This window comes from Dromaius novaehollandiae, chromosome 12, assembly GCF_036370855.1.
Source record: "Dromaius novaehollandiae isolate bDroNov1 chromosome 12, bDroNov1.hap1, whole genome shotgun sequence".
Lineage (NCBI taxonomy): Eukaryota > Metazoa > Chordata > Aves > Casuariiformes > Dromaiidae > Dromaius > Dromaius novaehollandiae.
This window is the reverse complement of record NC_088109.1, coordinates 17,420,177-17,446,568: the sequence shown is the minus strand read 5'-3', so window position 1 is coordinate 17,446,568 and position 26,392 is coordinate 17,420,177. Positions and strand designations below refer to the sequence as shown.

At 45.3% G+C, this 26,392-nt stretch overlaps 1 protein-coding gene across 1 annotated transcript in view; it reads right to left on the bottom strand.

Annotated features, from left to right (window-relative positions):
• PTPRG (protein tyrosine phosphatase receptor type G) overlaps positions 1–16,075 on the bottom strand; it is a 410,439-nt gene extending 394,364 nt beyond the window's left edge. Inside the window, exons 1-2 of the mRNA XM_064519114.1 lie at positions 16,026–16,075; positions 15,252–15,368 (exon numbers count right to left, since the gene is read on the bottom strand). Of these exons, the coding sequence (XP_064375184.1) occupies positions 15,252–15,336 (85 nt within the window). The 5' untranslated portion in view covers positions 15,337–15,368; positions 16,026–16,075. The remainder of the gene's footprint in view (positions 1–15,251; positions 15,369–16,025) is intronic.
• Positions 16,076–26,392: the final 10,317 nt, after the last annotated feature.

The following is a 26,392-nucleotide window of genomic DNA, read 5'->3' as shown; positions in this document are numbered from 1 at the left end:
TCTCCTCTCTCCCACCGCAGTGTTTTAAGCATCACACAAAACCCAGAAACATAAGGGGCCAGGACCAACTGAGTGCTTTGGTACCTTATGGTGAGTTTAGTCCAAAATATTCAAACCTAATTAAACACCTCTGAGTCAGGAATGATTTGGGTCTAAGGAGAACAAAGAGGGAGTTCATTTTGCCACTCACAGGTGCAATGTGTTCACACTGGCCTTCATCACAAGGAAAACAGGAGATCATATTCAGCCTTTCTGTAGCTGTCGGATCCAACGCTGGTTAGAAAAATTAGAGCAGTTCAACCTGGTTCAACATCCTGGAAGTGATGCAAATGCAGACTGTCACCCAAGAGGTGCTGCTTACACACAAGCCAAGGTAAGAAGGCATTTTTAGCACACTTGTCTAGCTTTGCCGTTTCAAAAATAACTATGGCCCAGTCCATCGCTGCCCTTCTCAGGATTGCTGGAAAATCACAGAACATCAGGGTCTTCAGGTACAACACAAACCATAGCCCTCAAAATTTTAAAATTTCTCAGAGTAAGGTTCAAACCAGGACACCAGAAAGTAGTGAGTCTGGGATCCTACAAAACACACACATATACACATATGCCCCTCCAGGTTTTTCTCCGAACTATCATCAGATTTCCTCAATTGTTTTATAAATGGGGTAAATCACCTATCATCTGGTATATTAGAGCACGCAGCTACTCTATTTTCTGGGCTTTAAACCCCTCTGCGTTGTGTGGGATGAAAAGCAGCAGAAATGGAGAGATGTAGTACAGAGAAAAATAGCTAAAGTTACATTAAAATACATTCCAAAATTAAACTGATTTTTAGTAAACCAATATGTATTTTACAGACTGAAAAAGTAATAGAAACTGTGGTGACAGTCTTCTTAAAACACTAAAGAAAATATATAGTAGGTAATGTGGCACATAGACAGGAAGAGGGAGCAATCTCTGACTGCAAACATGATTGTACAAATAGCCTGGTTCTTCACTGGGTTTACTTATTGAGCAAAAATGTGTCTGTAGGCATTAGTGTTTGAAAACAAGCAATCTCCACAGATTTCCCCTCAATGACACAAACTGCCCAAACTGATGAAACAACATGTATACAATAAAACCATCAACAGCATTGTAGCTTTTCAGGGAAGAAACTGCAATGAAGTATCATTGCTCTTTATCAACATATCCTGTAGCTGATAGTTTTTTCCTGTCAACATTGCAATAAATCACTCACTAATCAGATTTCATTTGATGTTGTGCCATCAGACTTAAGGCAGAAGTAACCACTGAATTCAGCAGGGAGGCTTTTTTCCCCCAGACCAAAACCAACAGTCCTGTATAAATTACCTGTTACTATAAGATAGTCTTTCTCCACAACATTTTAACTTTGGTGCAAAATTAATTAGGTGCTAATGATTTTTATGCATACAACATTGTCTCCAAAGTTTGCCAAAAAGCATTAGCTCAACATAGTTCAGCTAGAGGAATCACAAGGCCTAACTTCAGCATCACTTCACAAGATTTTTCCTACCTTGGAAACCAGTCTCATCTGTTCTTTGCACAAGACTCCTCAAAATATATATCTCATTTTGCCATTTTGTCTGTAAGTATAGATTCAAACATTATGAATCCCCAACGTGAAGTCAGTTCTACTCTACTACTACTACATCTGCTGAATATTTCTTCTAATCCACCTATTAACTGCTTTCTAATGTAAGAAACTATTCAGGTATATAATTCCTAAACTAAATCATTACGTGAGGTCTTAAATTGGATAGTATTCACAAATACATACATATGTATATATACGCACACACATATGTGTATGTGTGTGTGTGTATACATATATATACATATATATATATATGTAAAAACATAGCAAGTTGAATGCAAAACAGTGCCTTGGAAGTGCTTGATAGCCAGACAGAGCAGAAGACTGATCCCAGAACATCAGAGCATCCCCTGCTGCGAGGGCAAAACACAGACACCTATTCAGGTAATGACCTCAAATTAGATCCCGGTGCTAAGATCAGTGCTCCAACTGCTCAGCAGTGGTGGTTATGTGGGGGAACATCACCACAAGGAAGCAAGACTTTTCTCCCTCATCACACCGAAGGACATGGAGAGCACAGAAGACCATTTGTATTCCCACGTTAGCCCCCCATAAGCCCAAACAGCCTCCTAATTCGCACTGTCAACCTGTGCTTTCTCCATCAACCGGAGCAAGGCCCTTGCATGCCAGCTGGAAAATTTGGGTGGAGGGAAACAGAAGAGGAGCCAGGAACCTTGTGCACACAGGCACTGTGGACTCCTGTTTGAACACCACCTAAGGCCTGGATGACAAACACTGCCTAAACATAAGGGCCCAGTTACGCCAGAGAAGGATGGGACAAGTAGAGGGGACCCCAGCCTGAAGGGAGCGTTCACACAGACAAGAGGCAAACCCCTCTGGCATGGGCAGCACGGGGCTCAGGAAGGCAGCACCTCATCTCCCCAGCCTTCTCCACTTTACTTGCAAGCCTGAGAACTACCACAAGGGTCCAGTTTTTGTTGACAGTACTTGTAATGGTCATAACAGAAGTCCAAGGAACCAAGGGAAGCACTCAACTCATCAACCCCCCCAGGGCAGAGAAGACAGTGCTACTGGCTTTGATCCTTTATTTCACTCAATATTATATGGTCCAGATAGCAAATGGGAACAGAATTGGCATTAGCCAGATTAATGCATTTTATTTCCAGCTCATCAAGAAAGACTACTCTCAGTAAGAGCCCGTGAGCTTCAACATTATTTACAATGGATAACAATTACATGTAGCAACCTCCAGGATGGCCTCTATTTCAGAAAAACAAGCAAAAAGGCAAAGCAAAATGTAAACCGTGTCTCTCTCACTCAGAGTATGCAGTTTTAAAACTGCCGCCTTTGCAAAGAACATGAGCAGTGCTTTATTACAGCGGGTGCTCGTGGTCTCATCTGTTCAGCCGAAAGCACAACTGTCAGGTAAATTAAAAACTGAAAATCAGAACAGAATTATTTAGCAAGTGAACTTGTTACTAATAAAGCATAAATCAGACAAGCTAGAGCTGCTACCCGTTGACAGCGTACATCTTAGGAGCCTTACCTGGCTCTACAGACATGGAACGTGCACCAAATCTGAGCCTGATGTTGGCTCCCAAATGCAGAAGCAATTTGAAGCCACAGAAATGAAGTGTCATTGATCAAGACAGCAATCAAAACTGTAGTAAGCGAAGGTGTAATCAGGACTACTGTGAACTGAGACTCCTTGAGGTCCAGCGAAAAAAAGTTGATTTTCTTCCCGTGTTGGTTTCCACCTTGAAAGCTAATTGTTGAAAGAGAAAAGGTCATTCTGTTTCATATTACAAAACAGACAGCAGAGCACCCAGATCGTGTTTGACATGAGGTATTAATTACCTTTTTGACAGGGAATCTGTTTGTGCTGTAATGTATTACTCCTTGTAATAAACTACGGCTTTGGATTCACTTAGGACAGGTGTCACTAAAGCATGTACAAGTCACATTTACCTTATATTCTTGGGTATACTCTGTACCAGGCCTGCTCATATATATATTTTTATATAAAATTAAAACACACAGCTGGCTACTTGCCACATAAGCATAAATTCCTGTGTGGTTTTAAGTGATTAGCTAGAAAGAAATGGCTTGCTGTTTTGATATCCAATTCAAACAGCTCATGTACAACTTTTAAGTTACCTTCGAGGATGAAGGAAACATGCTCTTCATCAGTGTCATCTAGCTATTAATTGTGTTTTGTTCCCACTAAACACTGCTTTAGCAGTTTATTTAAGGGAACAGACTCCTGCTTTGATTACCGGGGTACCAGGTCTGCCTCTTTTTGCCCTTTGTTTGCCCTCTTCCTTGATTTATTAACATACCTGAATCAGAGCAAGCAAAAGTACAGGAGAAGGTGAGAAGAAACTGAGTGCAAGATTATTAAAGTAACTGGTAGCTCATCTTAAAATATTCAAGAGCTTCAAAGAAGGAAACTAAAAAGGAATTGGGATTTAGACCATCTGAAAGGGTCCTAAATTCAGAATTCAGAATTCCAAGATGAAACCTTGCCAGTGAAAACTGTACTTCAGCAAACTGACAGGGAGGACAACCATCGCACAGCAACAACTTCCTCTCTGCCCATTCGGGCAGTCTATGCTGCAAACCTGCACAGAGCACAACTTCTGTACGTTGTGACTCACCGCCCAGAGCAGCAAAACTGTTGTTTCAGACACTTCATTGGAGCGTTACTTTCAGATGTCTAATCTAATAGTACGTCCTGCTTCACCATTGCCTTATCTAGGAAATACCAACATTGCTTCAGTCTGAATACCATGTTGAATTTGACCCAGGCTAATTGTTATTGCTGGCAATCTGCCGGCTGTGTGGTAAAACAGCCAGTTGACAATGTGACAACAGCTTCTTACATGAATTGGTGTGATGCAGATATATCCAAGCCAAGGACCAGAGGCACAGAGACCCAGACTCCTCTTTTTGCACTGGAAATCGTCCCTGCAGGACGTTGCCCAAGTGCATCAGGGGAAGCCGGCACTGCTCTGCCAGTGCAGCGCTCCAGGGCCAACAGCTACCCATTCACCACCGCTCCCCAAGCATATGCTGCCCTTCAAAGTGTTTTTAAACTACTTCTAACTGCCAAGTATTCTTTACTGCATTTACTTCTCAGTGACAATTTAAAATAAATGTTTATTTTAAAATCATATTTGACATTTTATTAGGTGCACTGGAAAATAAATCTATTCCTACATATGCAAAAATCAGGAATTAATGAGGTCTGGCAATTATCTTGATGGAATGAACCCAGTGACTTAGCTGGATGTACAGAGTTTTACTGGGGGAAAAAAAAACTGTTCTAGTAGTTAAAAACAAATGAAATTGCTTCTTATTGATTTTAATTTAGGTTGAAACACTAGCTGTCTCTCCAATAAAGCCAGAAATGGAAACAACTATAAATGAGTACAAGATGTGATAAGATAGACAGATTCTTAAGCAAGCCAGCATAGAGATGACCTCCAGTTTAAAGTGTTGTTAAAATATGATATTATATGTATGGATCAATAAATAAGTTTGCATTAGTCTCAGCTCCAAATGCTTGAAAGCTATGGTGGTTTTTTTTTTTTTTTTCCCAGTTACTCTAAAATGTTGTCCAATTAAGCTCTACTGGCTTTTCTTACAGAGCCTCTAGATTCTAATTTACAAATAAAATCAAGAGAAGCAATTAAATGTTAAGTACTATCAGCATGTTTCCCCAAGTGATGCACATGTGCAACAGAACAGAAGTAGTCCAATCTTGATACAGAAGGCCAGGTTACAAATTGAAATACATTTGTATTACCATTACTCGCAGGCTTCACGCTCTAGCAGCTAATAATACTGGGCATCACGCTCCCCATCCATGCATGGAGGAGACACCCTGACCACAAGCCTCGGCTGTGCAGCAGCGGTTGCAGATCCGCTTTACTCCTCCAGTCTCCAGGGCAAGCGCGGACACAGAGCCGGGGCAGCTGGATGCCTGGGGTGTGCAGTAACAACATGCGTGGCACAGAACAGCAGCACTGGAGGGGACTTTGACGATGACCATCTAGTCCATCGCCGCAAAGGCTAGTTAAAGCCTTCCTGGCCGGCTGCCTACCTGCTCCGTCCCAGCTCCCCGGGCAGCACGCGCTGCCAGCACCTGCCTGGCTCACGCCACACTCTGCCCCTGCTCAAGCGCACCACAAGTATCAGCACTGACCAAGCACCATTAACTTCATGGCCCTTTGCACATGCCAGAATCTAGCCCAGAGTGATGGATCAGGTCCTCTCAGCAGTTTTTGGTGAAGGCCCTACCACCTGCAGGATTGAACTCCCTCTCATTTAGCCATCTGGATCTCCTCACCTTCTCATTCACCCCCCACTAACACCAGCCTCTTCCCAGACGGGATAATATTGCTTAGCACAGAATGGTCCATTTCTCCTCATCTGGTGCATAGCACAGGTCTGCCCAAGACAAACACAACAGAGACTGAAAGCTAAAAGTTTCCAAGTGAGACCACCCTCATGGAAAAAGGGCCACAGCAGCAGAGCAGATCTCAGCTCTGGCAACCACCTCAACATCCACTCCTCCCAGCTGCATCCAGCAGGGGAAAAAGGACGATGCAAGAAATGCGCTTCCTAACATAACATAAGTAAGAGGAAGGGGGTGGGGGAAATAGATGGGAAAACCTGTTCTTAAGAAATCTGTTGCCTCCTTGGGGTTACATCCAAATTATAACCCACACTGAGTATCAGATGATGTTCAACTGTTAGTCAAATCAGCGATAAACACAAGTGTTTAGCACCAACCAGGAGGTCGCAATCATGTTCTGGAGTGGCATGAGGCTTTTACAGCGTAAAAAGCATCACAGAAGTCAAGCCCTGAGATAAGTATTTCTTAGCTAACTCCACAATAGCACACAACAGTTTCCTGGCCCATTATGGGGCACGCTGGCTGCTGTTCCCTTACAAACTGCTAAGTGGTACAATACAATTGCTGGGCTTTAAAAAAAAAAATCTGAAGACAGTAAGATTGCAGGGGACTTGGCCTACAGGCAGGCAGGCCATGCCACTATAGCTTTACTGAAGTCATTAAAAAAATCCACTCAAAAAGTTTATTCGTATAAAGTTAAATACACCAGGAATTAGTGATCTAGGCCGCATCCACTGAACAGCAGACTTTTCTTCAGCACCGACTCTGATAATGCCCTGGGAGTCCTACTAGGCAAACAAACAACATGAGCTTTCCTGCTGCAGCAGAAAAAAAAAAGGTACTGAAAACCTTTGGACAAACAGAAAGGGCAACAGCACTGAGTGTACGCAGTATGAGCAAGACCAGTACTGAAATGTTCAGTTCTGGTATCTACCTTTCTAAAAATAAGCTGCATAAAAATTGGAAGGCAACAGAGAAAATAACTACAAAAGTTACTCAAGGACTGGATAAAACCTGATAGCAAGAGGCTTGTGGAGTTCAGGTCACGGAGTTAATCACAAGGACACTGAAGTGGCTTGATTGCAACTTGTAAGTACTTTCATGGGAAGAAAATATCAGGTACAAGAGAGCCCTCTAAACTAGTAGAGAAAAAGTGAAACAGAGACAGCCACATTAACAACTGATTTCCAGTTTGTGCGCAGCAGCTACAGTGAGTAATTGCAATTACCACTTTTTTGGTGGTTTATCTATTTTGCTGTCTTCATCTAGAACTACTTTACTCAAGGAAAAGTTGAGCATTGCTTTAAAAGAGGCATTAGCCTGATTAATTCATTAAAAAAATAAAATACCACCTGACAGCTGTTGACAGGAAACCTCACGCCTGCCTTTGAAGCAGCCACAGCTTTGGACAACAAACCAGGTACAACCCACGAGGACAATTCCCATGACTGATGTACATGACAAGCGCCGCTCCAGGAAGCCAAAATTTTAAGAGAACGACTGGGCACCTCTGCTTTCCAGTGAGCAGAATCAAAGGGGTTGTGCTGCATTTCATCACACAGCAGAAAACCCTTCCAAGAAGCATAAAAGCAAGATCAAAACTGTGCACCTCTGACACCTACCTCGTCTGTGGAAATATGGAAAAGAACATGCACAATTGTTTTTTTAACATTACCTCATGATGAGGGTTATGGTGCAAATCCTCGCCCGATAAAGCTGCTACAGACACAGTAGACTCAGCAGTGCTATGACAATTTACAGCAGCTGAAGACCTGCCATTATGCTAAGGTAAAACATTCAATACTTACACATTTTGCGCCCCAGGTTTTACAAAGATAACAATGAATTTATTCACAGTAAACAAAAGAGAAGCACTTTACAATGCATAAACAATGTAGTAAGAAACAATTTAAAAAGTCACAGTTTCTGAACCTGCTGTCACTGAGCCCATACATTTAACACTTAAATAGCTAAAACTGCAGAAAGGTGTTGCTCTGGAACACAAACAGTTATACAGAAACCATATAATCTGATGCAAAACCCTTGGGCAAAGAAGAAAGGAAAAATAAACAACTAATTTTAGAACCTGAACACTCCATTAGCAATTCTCACCAATTAAAATATGATGCAACTGCTGTCAACAGGCAAATTTTAGTTGCATTTTAAACACAGATTTAAATACAAAAAAACCATGAGCTACTTGACTGTAAGAAGTAGCAGTAAATTAGTTACTAGTAACATGAAGTTCAACAAGTAGAAACATTCCACTGACTCTCACTCCACTTACTAGAGGGAAGCAACCTTCAAAAGACAATCGTGCCTCACGAGCCCCCAGTTCTACTTGGACTACAGTAGACCTATGCTATAACCTTCAGAAGTCCAAAAGCATCTTAGCAAGGTACATCCCACGAAAAGCCAACCAAAAGTTTAATTCCTAAACTCACTTGTAATAGCAATGCAGGTCTGTGCTTAATTGGTTGGAATCTACTAGGCAGGTATCTTTATCATCTCAAGTTCCCCGTCTGGGGGGGTGAGGGGGGGAGTAACAAAGGCATATATAAACATACATTCATCTTCAAATCCTTAGCAAAGATGATTTTTTTTTTTTTTTTTTTGAGATGTGTATCACTAACTTCACTACCTCTTAGGATATGAAGTGAGCTTCTTTTCCCCCCTCCTGGAGAGCATTTCTAAGAGGGTAACAGGAGAGCATTTCTAAGCACGCAGAACTGGCACACGAGAAGTAGGGCAATGACCCTTGCTGGTACTGGGGTTACTTCATGGACATCCCTGTTTCAGAGAAACTGAATGGGTGCAAAGTTAGTAATTTCTTACCGTTTAGGACCAGCGAGGGTCAAGAGAGAAGTGTTTCTGTTTATTTCTGTAGTGGCAAAATGGCACACCCAGCACATAGGACAAGCGATTTTGACTCCATATCCTGCTTGTTCACCGCTCACCACTGCATACATTGAAGTGCTCTCCTGCTTTCTCCTGGGACAACCAACACTGCTTTCAAACCGGTGCAACACAAACAGACCAAAGCACTCGAGGTCTAAGACTCCACGATGCTACAAATAATAATCCAAACCACAGGTGCTTCTACGGGAGTACAGGGCAAAGCCCTGCTTCTACTGAAGCAGGTAAGAGAGCATTTTCAATGTCTTCTACAACTCCCCTGCGCAGTGAAAGGACGGGAAAAGTGAAGTGTGACAAACTGAGCAACCATCCACTCTGCCTGCAAGGAGTTACCAGATAGCTTTCCTCTCTGTCAGTAGGATAAACCGACTCCCAACAGAAGAGCTTTAACATCACACTCTGTCAGGGAGACGGGCACATTTTATTTCGAAAGAGAACGGAACAGCTGCCACAGGACCATACAACATCCAACATTTTGCTCCTAAATACCAATGCGGCTCTTCATGGCTCAAGGTCTCATTCATTACGTATTTGAAAGCAGAGAAAAGGATTTTTCAAAGCAGCTTTGCTAAGCTAAGCATCCAAGTCTCCAAACACCTAGATTTTCTTTAGAAAGGCTTCCATGCTATGAATGCAAAGTCCCTCAAAGCAAGCACTGGCACAGGATAAACATATTCAGGCATTACTGCAGCATTTACGCATAGAAAAATGGCAAAACTCACGTCAGTTGAGACTGTATGTGTCAGTACTGCTGGCAGGAGTATGATGCGGTCAAGTTTTAAGTTCTTGAATAATGATGGACCATTTTTTAATGACTTGATAATTAAGAACGCTAGTACTTCAACTCCCAAGCAAACTTAGAGATGCATAATAAAACCACATTAAAAAAACAAGGCCATGTACTAACTGATCTTACCTTAACCATAGTTCACTTCAAGACTAATTCAAGTTGCTGTAAAGTGAGCCCATTCAGTATAATAAAAAAATTTCTCACAGTGATTGCATGAAGTTCATTTCCTTACTGCCCTGTGTCGTCTCTTCTGCAATCCATTGCAGAGTTTATTTGCCACCACTTAGCTTCCCATTAATAGTGCTAACAGACAAAGGAAAAGGCAAACAAAACAAGAACAGCAATACCAGGAGAGCATCTCAATACCTTCACTGTTTTGCTTGTGTTCTGCACCCTCATTTATCTATTCATTTTTGGGCTGGGAAGAGCCTCTGCTTAGGCTACCAATATGCAACAGCTCAAGGCATAAAGCAGGAACATACTGTGCCCTGGCAGCTATGCACGGACAAGGCGGCTGTACATGGTCAGGCATTTGAAGGCATGACCCATGTAGCCCTGATTCACCAGCCCTCACTGGAGGTCATTTTGGGGAGCTCTATCATGTGTTAGCAGTTTTAAAAGAAGCCAGTCTGACTTGCTGCAGGTCAAGAAATGCAGATGCCTGTTGCCTGCAAGGATAACTCAGCTATCAGCACTACCACAAGATACTGGAAAAAGAAAAAGTTCACAGCATCCAAGGATCATTTTTGTTATTTTTCTTCTAAGGTCTACCGATGCACAAATGTAAAAACTAGCTGCTTTCATCAAAAGTTCGCCTCCATTTGGATATCTCTGGTTGGATATCCCAGGTTTCTCTGCTTAGCATGGAAGTGTACATTAATTTACATCTTCCTCAGCTGCTTTGCTTCCAAACCCTGCATGTCTCTACAAAGCTGACACAGGCAAATTCTTCCTGGGAGTAACTCTGGGAATCAACGGCGTCACATTCCTGTCAACCTGTTGCAAGGAGATGCAGGTCTACAGCTTTCACTAGAAAGAAACATTGACAGGAGTTTACCTCAGTTAAAACTGAAGAGAAACATTTGTAAAAACATTTAGGCGCCTAAATAAGCAAGCAGGCCCTGGAAGGGCCAGTCAAAAACATGAATTAACCCATTTGGGGAATATCTGCATGATGGTGACTCAATACCCTTCAAGAACACTGGTCTACTGATGACAGATTCCACTTCCTGAAATAGTTAAAAATCGTTGTCTAGACTTAAGCTTTAAATAGCATGACACACAAGTATGAAGAATCACTATTTGGTCAACAGGCAGGAGCAATTCTGGTTTTTGAAATGGAAGCATAGTAACTTCAGCAAGCAGAAATTAGTCTCATTTTTTCATAATTTCTCAGATTAAAGTTACATATTAGCTAAAGTACAGTGCTATTACCATACCCCTAGGCTTCAGAGGACATCATGCCACATGTTCATTTGGCTGCTAAAAAGCAGCAACTAAATGATTAGCATTTTTTCCAAGGATAGTTGAGATTAATAGTTTGAAGTCATTTCTTTAATTTAACCATGAAACTCAAACATTGAAATTAGAGCCAACTTTAATAACATTTTATTTCAGAAAAAGCTAAGTATGTTAGTCCTTAAGCACTGATCAAAAGATGGATAGGGTCCTCACTGTTATCTCTACTTTCTGTAATTGGATATAAATCCCAACTATTAAACTTGCAAAACTTGATAACAGCATGGATTTAACTAAGTGCAAGTACATAACCAGAAACAACAATTCCCTCTGCAAAAACCCAGAACCTGAGTGGAATTTTCAACCTACTGAAGTCAACGGGTATTTTTCAGCGACTTTTATGGGACTAAGATCTTACCACATCTACTGTCAAAAATCTGGAGGGCTAGGAAATACCTTCATATTGGCCTCTTATTCATTAAGCTGCACTAAAACGTATAGCTCCCAACTGTTAGGGGGCTCAGATGGGCGAGCAGAGGTGAAGCAGGCAACAAGACCAGGCTGCCCAGCAGGACCTGTTGTTCTGCAGAGGTTCCCAGCAGGGACGCAGGAGGGACGGGTGAGCGACACAACGTCTCCGTGCCAGACTTGCACGAGCTTCTCGCCCCTCTGACCAAGACGTCCATTTTCTGAAGAGGATTGAAACCCTTCTGTCCCCATTTCCTAGTGCTTTCCGACTTGAAAAAGGAAAGGTGGCAGGGGATGAGAGAGCAGTAATGGAAATCCTTTCTCACAAACACAGGCACGAACAGCCTCCAACCCCAAGCAGCATCCCCAGGCTGAACACATGGTTTGTAGACAGTAAGTCCTGACCTCTCCAACACCCTAATATGACTGAGGGAATTCTAGTTATCCTCAAATTGTGTTGGTTTCTGTTTCAATGCACCAAAACCCCTTTCCTCCCAAACACCTCTTCCTCCCTCCCCTGACTTAGCGAGACTCTTATTCCGGCTGCTCATGCAGACAGCTCCTGCGACCGCCTGAAGACTTTTGAAAGCGGCGTCCTGGCTCTGTTAACCATGAATCAGCTGCTATAAACCTGCTGGCAGATAGCAAAGCTATCCCTGACTTTTCTCCCCTGGAGCATACCAGCAAGCTCAGCTCTTACAGCCCAGGAAGGCTCATTCAACATCCTTTATCTGCAAGGACTCCATTAGTGACTTCCCGGAATGTAAAGCATATTTTAAAAAGGCACTGAAAATAAGGGATAATTAAAATGTAAGAAGTGTCATCTTCATAAAAGCCACAGGACTAAATAAAGTCTTGGAGGGCCCTCTCCTGTACGTTCCGTATTTCTCTATGTGCACAACACACCTTCATCTGCAAAATCTTGGATAAACAAAGCCAGTCTTCTTGGTACCTTTAAAACATCTAAAGTAGCATTCGATTAGTTCATAGGGAAAGCTCCCAGGATAGTTTTCCCTCCAAGCAGAAAACAGTTCTATACAAATTCAATTCAGAACTATGAAGACTCGGAAAACAAAATCCATTTACAGAAAGTAACCAGGTCAGCAACAGTCAGATTCGTTAAGGAGCTAATTTGGATTAAAAAATAATAATAATAATACTTTCATTTATGCACCTACCCTAAGAAAATGCTAACAAAAAATCACTCCTTAGGTGATAGGATTATCACAGCAATAGGTAAGAACTGCACTAAGGTGCACTTTTTCCTTCCATAAAAAAAAATACTATCGTCTCTTGGCAAAACCCTGAAAAACTATTTAGTAAGGATATCACAGGACTGTTAATATTTCTGTCTTGCTGAATTTTGGTAATGTGAATTTAGATTAATGAGCACACCGACCCCATGGAAACAACCTCTTTTACCTTTGTCTTAGTTTGATTTATTAAGCAATGCAATTACCAGTGACAAGTACATAGTGAAATGCACTAAACTAACACTTCAGAAAGAGCAAAACCTTACCCACATAATTTCTGTGCAAGAATGACTCCTTCCTCTTACTGCAACCAAAGCAACAGAAAGCAAAATACCTACTCAAACAGTGCAAATCCATTACAGTTCTCCTAACAAAGAAATACTGCAAAGGCTTGTTTTCTGTGTGGTTCATTCACTGTTGCAGAACAAAGAAAAATTAGCCTTTATGTTTCCTCACAAGGTAAAGTGATTTGCAGAGGAAAAAATAAATAGTGACCTCCGTCTTTCATTTAAAGTGGAGTGGAAACGAAGTGTGGAGGGGGAAGAAAGGTGCTTTTAACTTGTTTTAACACAGAGTAATGAACCCCTTAGCCCTCTGCCTAGAAAGCACTATTAAAGCTCCCAAAACACTCGGGGTGGGTATTAAACAGTTAATAAGCAGCCGGGATTCCCCGCCAACACAAATGCCGAGGATTTGCCATTGGACGCTGCCGGCACCGATGTCCTGCTACCGTCCGCCGAGACCCTCCCCGCAGCGTCCCCGCTTCGGGCATCTCCGCAGCAGCGGCGGCCCTGCGCATCCCTCGCCGGCCCCCGGCTATCCCCACTTTCCAGAGGGAAGCGGAGAAGAGCAACGAAGTCGCCGAGGTCTAACGCAGTCGCTCCGCGTGAAAACCAGAAGCGTAGCAGCCCTTCCTGGGAATTAAGTTTGCTTTGCCGAGCAAACCTTTGGTGACCGAGCGCCCCGAAGTGTCCCCGGGCATCGGTGTGCGGCTCCTCGGGTCGGAGTCGGCCCATATGGGGCCAAACTCCCAGGGCCCGCGGTGCTGCGCCCAGACCGCCGTGCCAACGCCACCCGCCACCGCTGGCCCGAACCGGCCTCGTGGCCGGCTGCACCAGGGCCGGCGTCCGCGGTGCCACCGCAGCCCCACTCCCGGGCCTGGAGCCGGGCAGAGACCACCCCACGGGCGACGAGCGCGTCCCGGGGCGGCAGAGGGACCAGGCCCTCGCCAGCCGGCTTAGGGTCGGCCTCCGACCGCCGGACGGGCCGAGAAGTTGCTGGAAGGCGCGGGATGCGACGGGGCGGCAGGCTCAGCTCTGCTCGGGGTTAGGAACGACAGGAGAAGGGGGAAGAAACAGAAGTGTATCTTTAAGGACGGAACTGGAAGTTCCGACAAAGCTTCCAGAATTTGCTCCTTCGCTCGCTCCCCGCGTCGCCGCCGGGAAGTGGCCGCGAGGTCGGGACGGGCGCTGCTCCGGCCAGGGCGGCTCTCCCGCCCGCGCCCCCCACCCGAGGGGGGGCCCCAAAACCCGGAGGAGTGGGGGGGGGGAAACGGGGGTCGGGCCGGCCAAACACCGGGGCGAAGCGGGCGCGGAGGCTGCGCGCGGGCGGAGGGGCGGCGGGGGGCGCAGCGCAGCGCGGCAGCGCCCCTGGCGGGTGGGCGGCGGCACCGCGCGGGGGCAGCCCGCAGCCCCGCACCTTCCCCCGCGCCGCTCCGCGGGGAGGGAGACACGGTCACGCCGCGTGGGGGGGGGGGGAAGGGGGCGCTCCCGCCCGGCTCCGCCGCGCGATGCGCCGGCAGCAGCCGCGGGAGGGAGCGCGGGGGGTGCGGGGGCATTTCGCGGGTGGGGCGGCGCCCACGGCCCGCATCGCGCCCTCCCCGCGCGTGGGGAGGGGGGGGAAACAGCACCGCGAGTGCGGAGCAGGCGCGCAGTCCCCCGCCAAGGTCAGCGCGCCGGCACGGCGAGGCGCCCGCCGCGGACACGCGTGTGGGGGGGGAACCCGCGCAGAACTAAGTTGCCCTTTACGCGGGGGTTTTGCAGAAGGGGGCGCGGAGCCGCGCTCCCCTCGCGGCGGCCCCGCGGCACAACGGCAGCGCCCCCCCCCCCCCAAACCTCCCGGGGCAGCGGAGCGGGACCCGCCGCTCCGCGCCGGCGGCTGCAGCGCGCCGGGCGGCACCGCGCGCGGCCCCACTCGCCGCGGCGGCGCAGCCCGGAGGCTGGACTGGGGCGAGGGGCATCGGCACCGCGGCCCCCGGGCGAAGGACGAGCGGCGCAGTCCCGCGCCCACGGCGGCCGCGGACGCGCGTGGCGGCGCCGCCGGGACCCACCCCCCCTCCCGCGGCGCGGGCTGCCGGCGCGCACTCACCGGGGAAGCAGACCACATCATGGAGCACGGAGCTGGTGATTTTCAAGAAAAAGATCCACCAACACGGTTGCAGTAGCCTCCGCATGTCCAAAGCCGCACATCGAAAGGGGAGAGGGGCTAAAATAATTAATTAAAAAAAAAAAAACTTGTTGAAAATAAGTTTCTCCCCCAAAACACCCCCTCTTCCAGCGGGAGGCAGCGGGGGGCTCCTGCTCTCCTCAGTTTGGGGAAAAAAAAATTAAAAACACAGCCCCGCGCGGGGGCGGGGGGGGCGCGGCGCGGGCTCCGCGGGCGCGGCGGCGGCGGGCGCGGGGCTCAGGCGGGCGGCGGGGCGCGCGGCATGCCGCGGACAGGGCGCTCAGAGCCGCCTCCGCGCGCGGGCGGGCGGGCGGTGGCGGTCAGCCGGGGCCCCGGCGCGCTCCATCCTGCCGTACAGGAAGTGGCGGGCGAGCCCGGATCCTGGCGGAGACTTTAAAGCGGGGCGAGGGAGCGGGAGAGGCAGCGCGGCGCGGCGGCGAGGCGAGGCGGCGGCAGCGGCGGCGGCGGCGCGCCGGGCGCCCCGGCCGCGCGCCCCCGACGCCCTTAAAGCGGCCGCGGCGGCGCGCGCGGTGGGCTGGGGGGGGGGGGAGGCGGCGCTCGTGCACGCGCGCGCGCGCTCCCGCCCCGCTGCCCTGCGCTCGGGGCCCCAGCGCCCGCCCCTCGGCTGCGCGGGGTGCGGAGCGTCTGGCGCCGGCAGCGTGTTGCCGTTTGCGGTCTCGCGTTTTGCGCTCGTACCTCGGTGGCGCCCGGTCGGAGTTGCTCGTGTCCTTGCGGCGCGCTGCGGGAGGGGGTGCGGTTGGCCCCCCCCCCCCCCCGCCTCCGCCCCGCGGCACCGTGCGCCGGGCTGCCGGTTGCCAGAGGTTCCCCCACAAAATCCTGTTTTTTTCCTCCCCCAGCGCTGCGCATTGTGCTGGGGATTGCCAGGGATCGCCCACAAAATCATAGTGCCCCCCCCCCCCGCCCCGGCGCTGCGCGCCGTGCTAGGCATTCCCGGCGCTCCCCCACATCAGACAGCCGCCTGGTTTTTTGGCAGGGTCGGGTGAAGCCTGGCCCAAGGCACTTTGCAACCAGATCTGGGTCCGCACCCCCCCCCGCCCCCCCGCCCGCAGCAGTTTGCCAGTGACTGATAACTTTGCACAGGAAACAAGCAGAAAATGGTGTGAATTCAGGATGGAGGGATGGCTGCTCGTGCTTGGCGTTTCCTGGCGGTGCTGAGGTCTGCTGAAGCTTAAATTTCATTCCGCAGCAGTTTTTGCCTGTTTCTTTGGTAATTATTTTCATCACGGGGATTCTGCTTCAGAAGGGAAAGGGTTTACAGGGGTTAGCAGAGCGTGCTGTGCTCGGCTCCGTGCTTCGCTGTGAGCGTCTCCCTGCTGTTTACCTGCAGGCTCCCCACATCCGTGGGTTGTTCCCAAATGGGAGAGGGGAGATGGGGGGCAGGGGGAGGAACAGCGCCCGGGAATTGGGAAGCCGTAGGCATCTCCCCGGGAGCTGGGAGCAGCAGTGGTTCCCCCGGCCCCGGCCCCTCCTAGGGGTCCGTAGAGCGGAGCCCTCCCGGGCTCGAAGATTGGTCCCTGCTGCGCCCCAGCTCCTCTGGAGGAGGAGGAGGAGGATGGGAAAGCGAAGGTTGTGTGTCCGTCCAGGTTTGCCCCATGCAGCGCAGGGTGCCAAATCGCTGGATTACCCCACAGCACTGCATTTTCGTAGGCTCCCCTTCACCTTTCCCTCCGCACCCCAGGTTTTGGCTGACAAAAATCACAGGTGGAAGGTAAGAGTGCGGCCTTCGCTGCGCAAAACTCTTGTGTATCGTGATAGGATTTTACCAGTGTGAGGATTAAAGGGCCTGGTTAGATGCTCTGCCCTCGAGGGCAGCACACTTTGGGGTGTGCAAAGAGTGGAGCAGGCCCTTGCGTAAGGTTTTATCTAAAACTAAGCGAAAGATTTATAGGCCCTGAAGAAAGTCCTTATCCAAATATCTTATTGTTCATTAAATCATTTCCCAAAACAGGTGGGGTTTGGAGGTTGGTTTCAATGCTCGTAAAAACACAGATAAAATTTTAAGAGCTAAGTTTCCCTGATTTTTTTTTTTTTGTTCCCATGAAAAACAAAAAACAAATCCCCACCTGCCCTGACCTTTTGAGTTCTGCAGTGACATGGTTGTTCTGAACCAGCAAACTCTTCCCCTGTCAGCTCCCTAATCCTGGCTTCACCGACACAACGGATACGCAGGCAGGCTCTCCTCCGGTAGCGAGACCTACCTCTCCGAATGACGGCTCCCTGACGTGCAAGAGGCAATCTTAAAGTGAGGTTCAACAGGTGTCATTGTGTGAGAAAGTTATTGAACACTACTGCAAGCTCACAAAAGAACAGAAGTAATAGATTTTTAAAGAGCAATTTGCATCAGTAATTTTCTCAGTGATTCAAAATCATTCATGAAAGTTACTGATTATACTGTCTTTTTTTTTCAATTGTTTTAAATATTTTCTTACATTAGTTTACAGTTTCCTAGCCCAGAAAGTTCGTCTATGAAACTGCCCCCCTATCCTGGAACTGGAAGAATTCCACATTTTCCATCCTCAGAGCAAACATGCAGATAAGATATAAACACATAATCATTTGACCCTGGGTCCTGAGGAGTACAGGTGACTTCATACCCCTGTAAGTTGGTAAGGAAGATTTTAGAAATGCAATGTTCCCATCTGAGACCAGGAGCGTTCAGGATGGATATTCACAGTAGTCCCTTCAGGTCTGAACTTTTAAAAACAAATCTGTAAAACCCAGATGTCGGCACGGACGGCTCGGTTCAGCATGCGGCAGTACAACGTGACCCACTTTTCCTGGAGTGGCAAATCAATCATTGTATCGTCACACATCGGTTTAGGAGCAGTAGTGACGGAAGTAGCTTTGTTTCACATTAGCAATTTGGGAGGGTAGAGAAACAGAGAGACGTATGATGGAGGTCCAGAGAACAAAATTAAACACGGTTAAATGAGAATCCATTTCCTGCGGTATCTCTTTGCCCGTGGCACACTGTCTATCAATAATACACAGGTACAAATTGGTCTGGAGATGTATCTTTAACTATCCAAATAGAGAAAACTGCATTAGCAGCATGCTGCTCTGCCGGGCTGGTGCCATGTGACTGGGGAGAGTGTACATTAGATAGACAGCCGATTCTTTTCCAATGACTAAAGTACTGCTGTGTGATTAAAATAACTGCTACTGTATGAAGAGATTGTAAAGGGACATTATAACACAGTGCAGTTAAAACCAGATTGATGGGTGTTCTGCAAATCTTGCAATATTTACCGTCAAACATGGTGGGCGCTGTCAAGGTGAAAGGAATACGATCAGCATCTCTGCCTGGTTTGCATGGAACGGTGAATCATGTAAGATAACTTTTATCTTTTATTTTCTCCTGTTTGAACAGGTAATATTTTTATGCTGCTTTCGTCGACATATAGGCATCACTCCTGGGAAAGGAATGAAAGTCTGTTAATTTATTTGATCAGACAAGAGAAATAATAGAAAACTGAAACCGGGACTTGCATTTGTCATATGTTTGAATTAGTGGAAAGCTGAAGAAAGCAGAAAAATATTGCAAGGAGTTCAAAGATGAGAGGGTTTATTGAATTAGAAAAATATTAACAGCATTAATCATTTCCGAAACAGGCTTCTTAACAAGTATAATGACTATATAAAGGATTGGGGAAATAAAAATCAAAGAAAAGAATCATGTATAGGAAGTTACACTTTTTAATGCTTACAAAGCAACAGATAAGTTTTCACTGATTTACAGCTATCCAGCCTCACTAGAATGGTTAATCAGTTGGGAAAACACTAGGTAAGGATCTGGCCAGAGAGGTTAAATCATTTTGAAGTACCTGGGAAGCAGGTACAGTTCAGATTACAAGTCACATGAGGTATAAACTTCCAGGTTAATTCAGCAGCCCTTGTTCCTGTCTAGCCCTGCATAAGAAGGAAAAAAAGGATGCTGAATTTGGAGTTTCATAAATTATATTTTTGCAGAGTTACTTTCTCGTAGCCTCAGGATAGTTACATACTTCTCTGAATGTGTTGTGAGGCTTTAAAAGTCTTACGCGGCATCTGCTGAGAAACAGAGGTGGAGGGCAAGCAAAGTAGCTGCGAGAAAAAAAAGGGACTTTATTTCAATATGATCATAGCAACGTGCTGTGTTGTTCGATTTATGAAGACATAAAAATAGATTAACCCAGAGAGGCAGGTAAAGCAAAGTGTATGAAAAATGTTGATTGTGATGCAAACTCTAGGTAAAGACACACCACGCTGAAGGTCGGAGATCACTGCAAGTATTATTAGGCTGCACATCTGTAGCACTACCAGCATTGTATGAATGATGGTACCTGAATGCTGACTTGAGCGATACTCCAAAATGTCCTGGCTGGGCAGCGTTCCATATTGCTTTGCATGAGGTTCCTCTGGAAGACCGATGCATTTATTTTCTCGTGGTCTATAAAAGAAACCTCCACCTCAGGGTGCCCTTAGGCTAAATCCTTCAGAACAGACACTTGGTCGTGTGCTGAGATACCTACTCAAAAACATCATCCTAGTCTTGAAGTCATACAGCTCTTTTGTCTCCTGAAACAGCCTCAAAATGATGGTGTTCTATAAAAGTCTGTGTTTGTAACCGGGCGCAGTGGAGGGTCAGGCTGATCAGCTGTGAGTTTCTCACTTTCGAAAGCAACCGTAGTTCAGAGTCCTGTGGTATGACCTTGCTAGGGCTGTAAGTGTGTGTTTAATTCACAAATCCTCTCTTGTTAAAAGAAAAGAAGAAAAAAATCTGCTACCAGTGTAGCAGCAAGCTGAGCAAGCATGTTAATGAGTGGAGCTGAGGGATGAGCATGGAAGACCCAGCTTACTGTCCTCCTTGTCTGTTACCATGTAACTAGCACACCAGGAATATAGTGCCTTTGCAGAATTTAAGATGGAATCTAATGAGAAAACAGACTTAGTAACTTTCCTTATTGGTAAAAAAAAATTGTTTATAGTTTTCAATAGTATTTGAGCTCAGTGTAAGTCTTGGGAACATGAATTCTAGCGAAGCAAAAATCCTTTTGACTGGGAAGCTCTAGCCAGACTGGTTGTTTTTAACACTATCATGCAGCTTACCAGTGAGGTAACTGAAACCCTCAGGTTTTTTTCTACGTTGTAGCTTTGACATGGGATACATCAAAATTCTGCCAAGGCAATCAATAAGCAGCTGAGTTTGGCGTGTGCAGTAATTTGGATGCGGTCTCATCCTGTGGAGCCTACTGTGCACACACAAATGTGTCCTGAGGGCTCTGGAGCAACAGCAGATGTGCTTTGGAAACATCCATGCAAAATGAGCATTTCCAAAGATGGGCAGTTTTTACTGTTTTAGAGGTAACAACTCTAGCATCTAAGGGCATGGTGAATTTTGTAAGGGGATTGTTAGGAAAGCCTAATTAGTAGATGCTCTCAGGAACATTTGAGAAGAAGCTAGGAAACAATGCAAGGACATGACTTAATTCAAGCTTGGAAGACATGTCAATCTTTTAGGATCAAAAAACTCTTTCCAAAGTGTTTGGTTGTGTTTGTATTTCCTAAAAAGGCCTAAATATATTTACACAGTGAAGGAAAGATTACCATGGTAAATAATAATGCATGGATGAGTCCAGCACTCTCTGAGGCCTCTGGTTTTCCCTGCTTGGCCACTGACATTATCCAGTATTGATGAGGACCCAAACATCTTCCTTGAAAGTGCTTGGAGACTCTTCACAGGAAAGCTGAGGGGCGGGCAGGGTTTGCAGGCAGCATGAACTCAGGCTGAGTATAAGCTGCTGTAAGGGACAGCATGGGCATATAATAGCTACAGTCAATGTAAGCAATCTTTTCCAAACTTCCTGTCTTCCAGAGCAAAACAAGACCCCAGAAAACCAGCAGCACAATGGAATATCTATTGTTTTAAAGGCCTCATGCATTACAACCAAAATGTCAGACTCAATCCTTTCCCTGATACGTAAATCAGTGAAAATTAATAAATTTACTGAAGGCAGAATTTCTGCTGTTCCTTTCCTCTCTTCTATCCCACTGCTGCTTTCTATCATACTCCTGCCTTCCCACATGGATGTCTAAAAGATGTGTTAGAGTCTACCTGCGAAGGGTAAAGTCACAGGCCTGCGACAGTCCCAAGGGGGAGAATCAATAATGACTCAGTAACAAGATGTGACCTTCTAATATAAATCCATTGCAAATGGTGTCCAAAGCCAGGCCCCTAAAATTGCTCCACAATGAAGACCAATCAAGCAGGCTACAGAAAATACTTTGCTAGCCCATCCCAGGAGAGCACTTCAGGGAAAAAAATCTGTTCTATAAATGGCAAAGTCAGACTCCAAATCTGTATGAGAGAAGAAGGAAAAGTGAAAGAGTAACACTTGTCAAACCCGTATTTTTTTAGAGGTACACTCTTCTGAGTGCAGATAAAAGATAATGTGCAAACTTGCATGTTTTGGCCACCTTTCTCAGCTGGTAATATCTTACAACACCTTTGACAGATGTGAATAATTACACTGCAGGAAAGATTTCAGCCCCTAGTGGGTGTTGGGGTTGGGGAGCCTTGACTGAAGCAAGAAAAGAAATAGCATTTGTGTGTTACAGGGACAAGTAGCTCTTACTTTATGTTTGGCCCTGTGTGTTGCAATAGAGAACTGCAAGCTGCCTACTGCAGCTCGGTTATATCTTTGCCATTCCTCTCTGGTTTCACAAATCTAGGTTTTCTCTTAGAATATTATCACTTACTCAAATACAGGCTTGTGAGAAGCATTTTGGGTTTGAGTGTGGACAGAGAGTACATTAGCTAATATGATTCCATTAAAAAGGGATTCCATAGCTGGTGCCCCAATTAAATGAAGAAGCGTCAATATTAATAAACCTTCCAGTGAAAGGAATAAAATCAGATATGCCAGTGACCCCACAGACATAAGTGCTAGTCAGATCAATACATACCCATAAGCACTGATGGAAATAGCTAAACAACAAAACCATATTTAGGGCACTGAGATTTGGCAGTACAGCACACCCATAAAGCATCCTTTGTTTTCCCTCATTTTGCTTTCCATTCCCTTACTTTTCTGCCAAAGATGGGTGTCATGAGCATGATCTACCTGTCTGCAAACAGCTTTTTGCTGGAGTTCTCCCTGTCTCCTCTCAATGCCTGGTCTAAAAAGGTTTCTTGGGAATGAAAAAATGCTGTCCAGAAAGTTGAATAAGCAGTAATCCGAACTCCTGCCAGCTTAAGTCCCTAATGCAACTGAAATGATTTTCATTCATCTTTTCAATTGTCATCAAATACAGATCCACTGTAACTGGGCACAACTCCATTGACGTAAATGACTGGGCATTCACTTTCTTGGAACTACACCTACTTGGATCTGAGTTTAAGTATTGCCAATGCAAAGAAGGATGTGATCAAATACCATGAAAATGCAGTTGTCTATGTTACTTCCTACAATGTTTTGCTACTTTGCGCCCTTATCTTTTCTACCCAGATTTCATGTTCATGACGCATATCTCTGTGACATCAAGGTCTGGTGGCTACAATGCACTGAGTTCACAGCTACTGTATAGGAGGGTTTAAAACATTTTAGAATTTCAACATCTGTTTTATGTTGATTTGGGGAGGAGAATGGGAGGAGAGGATGCCAAGTTCCAGAGAACAATAAACACTTTGGGCTAAATTCTCATCTATGCTGGTGTAAACCTAATGTCTCTTCATCCAGATGACAGGTAGATTTGAGTCTCTATAATTTAGGGCAGAGTCAAGCCCTTTAATTTGGAGGAACACAATCACTTCCTCTGGCCCAAGCCCAAGAAAATATATTTAAAATATACAATAGATAGTAAAAAAAAAATCAATTAACAGTTTTTTTATGGGGATATTGGGTAAAAATATTCCATTCAGGGCTGAAAACTAGGCTTTCAGATCTGAGCCAAAAAAGGGAACATTTAGCATAAATGCCTTAAAGAGGAGTACAATTAAAATGAGTTTAGAATCTTGAACTCTTCTGTTAATCAGAGTGAACTTATAATTCCAGGTTTTAAAATAACAAATGATGCATGAATAGATTCCAGCACCTATTAAAGATATAATCTCACTTTTTTGGGGAAAAAGGAAACTGGGAGTAAAGTTGTAAGACTTGGATTTGAGTTTAAGTATTGCCAATGCAAAGAAGGATGTGATATCATAGTAAAGAAATATGAGATCTCATAATTCTTCCTAAAGCATGATAGTTAGTAAAATATTACATTTTTTTCTACAACAGAAACACAGTAGAACAACATTATTCTCTAGCGGTCAACATTAATTGCAAACCGATGGCCACTTTGGAACATGGGAGTCTTCATTGGGCCACATTTAATTATGTTAACTGCCGACATGTCAGCGTGCCCAGCTCCGGCAGCCCTGCTCGTTGAGCCGCTGTCGTTGGCACCGGCCAAAGCAGTCGTACCACACGGGGGAGTCTCTCTGCATGCACGGAAAAGCTCATCTATTTCATAAATCACTCACTGTGCAACGTGATTTCTCTGTAGTGCAGCTTTGTCAGTTTGTCTCAGAGATAACGCAAGATCTGTAGCACTTGGCAGGGTAAAGAACAAAGCCTAAACCGAGATGTTTCTGCAAATGGACTGCTTATAAGTAAGGATGAGCAGGGTTTTGTTGGTGAGGAAATGTGTGTCAAGCAAGATTCTCTTTATTAAACACTGTTTAAATCACCAACTTGCCTGGTATTTCCGTGTGGAACAGTAAGAAAAGCTTGAGAAATCATCAGTCAATAGAATATTTCAGATTTTATTTAATCATTTAGAAAAGCAGAAGGTGTAACGCATTATCGCAGCAGAACAAAAATGGAACAACAGTGCCTGAACAGGATTCGGCCATTTCAATACCACGATTTTCATTGCAAGGTACAGCATTGCCTCCTATCACATAGTCAGAGGAATAATCGACACGGCCCATGGTGTGAGCTGCCTCTGGGTACGCCTGTCGTGGGGTTTAATGAGCCTGATATCTCGACAAGAGAACCCTTAATGAACTACGGTCCGTAGGCACCGCATACGTGTTGCATGCATACCAAAAACCACGCCACATACCCAGAGGGTTCAAACATCCCCTTTCCACAAATCCATCTTGACGCAGAGGGTGCAGCATGGATGAGGCTCCTGGACAACGCACAAAGGGAAGCGCTGACAAAGATCTCTCAAGGTGGCACAGGTTTTGGTGCACTGCATCAGACATCCTAACAAGCTTTCTCTTAGATTTTTATGCATCGTCCTTATATTCCTATGACGCCACACAGAAGACTTACTTTGTTAGCTCATTGTTACCTGCTACTGATACAGACCGCTGCTAGTACAATATACTATTATCCAGCAAAACAACATGTACTGACAAACACCATTTAGTGACTATTGGCTACTACTCTGAGAGAGCCAGGGTCACTGCTGAACAATACCAAAAGAGGTCTCGCTAGCTTCTTCTCCCTCCTCCATTGAGTGAGCTGTTAATAGACAAGCTGTTATAGAGAAAAAGAACTAAATAGTTTACAAGCTTACATTTGAAGGCCTGTGAATTGCATTAGCTGAGCCAGCTGAGTGAGAGCCAAGGCAATCTCCCCATGATTGTAGAAAATGTGGCATTGAGGCATGTGGAGGCAAAGGAAGAATGACAGTGACCAGGTTTACAATATGCAAAACTGGAATAATTATTGCTTTCTATGGCCTAGAGCTTTTAGCCAAACTACAATATGGAAAAAGCATCTTCTTTAAATGCATGTGTGTGGGGGCATGTTTATATTTTAATAATTTTCTTTCTCTTTTGCAAACTATTGCCTTAATGTAAACTCTTTGAAGCTGACTTTTAATTTTCCCCCACTGGACCTTTGCCCCTCATATCCCTCTTTCTCTGCTGAACAGCCCTCCCTTAGTATGAACAATATCTGCAGTCCTTTTTTATTACTCATTTTCTTTGGGTCCAGCAGTTATGAATACAAACATGAACCACTTCCCGTTCAATTATCTGGACAATTTGGGGGGATCAGTGGAACTGAGACGTGCAACTGAAAGGCTTGTGCGACCCTCCTGTTACCAGCCACGAGACTGACAGAATTCTGTTTTGCTTCTTCCTGCTCTTTAACTTTTTCAGAGACAGGAAAGTTTTGGAAAGCTGAAGAACAACAAAAAATAATAATAGAGAAACAGCAAAAACAACAAAAAAGGAACCCTCAGATCTTTCGTGTTAAGACATCAAGTTGCAGAAAAGAACAAAGGAAGGATGAAAAAAAGGACAACGAAAAAACAGCCACCACTGAACAGTGATCATTCAAAATTTCTAGCTTTGTGCAAAGCTTAGAAACTTTAAAAAGGTCAGATTCTCACACATTAAAAAAATTGTTTTGGATAAAATACCATTTTTTAAATTCTCGTATTAAAGATTTCCACCTCCTTACATGTTTCCATCTTTATATTATCCTCCTGATTTGGTACAGTCTTTGTTTAGAAACAAGAAAGGGGATGTCTTCAACCTGTTGTTACAACAACAGCTGTCTGAATTACTGTGGTAAGAGCCAAGGCTGACGGTAGCTGCTTTAATGCAGCACTTACAAACAATTTGTGGCGATCAGGCGATTGCTGAGAGAATATTCAGTGAAGTACAGGGGTGGCCTCTGCTGTAACCCCCACTAATGGGTAGCTATCTTTGATAGCTCATTTACAGTGCAGTTAAGCTAGATGGAAAACAGGCCCGCAGGAAACCCAGTTTTCTCTTTTTAAAGACAGCTTTCTTGGTACATTATCATATAAATCATTGTTCACAAACTGCACTAACTTGGGTCAGTGGTCCAGATAACAGCATTTCTAGTCAGACTTGAGCTTTTCCCATTAAACTTTGTCTCAGAATATCTTTACCACAGAGAAAACTTTCAGTCACGCTGACTTGCAGCACCAGCCACCTATTGCTTACATCCGAAGAAGAGCTTTAGTCTTTATAGATCCAACATCCCTCTGCAGAAGGGGTGAATTTCTGCTGCTATTAAGGCCAATGGCAA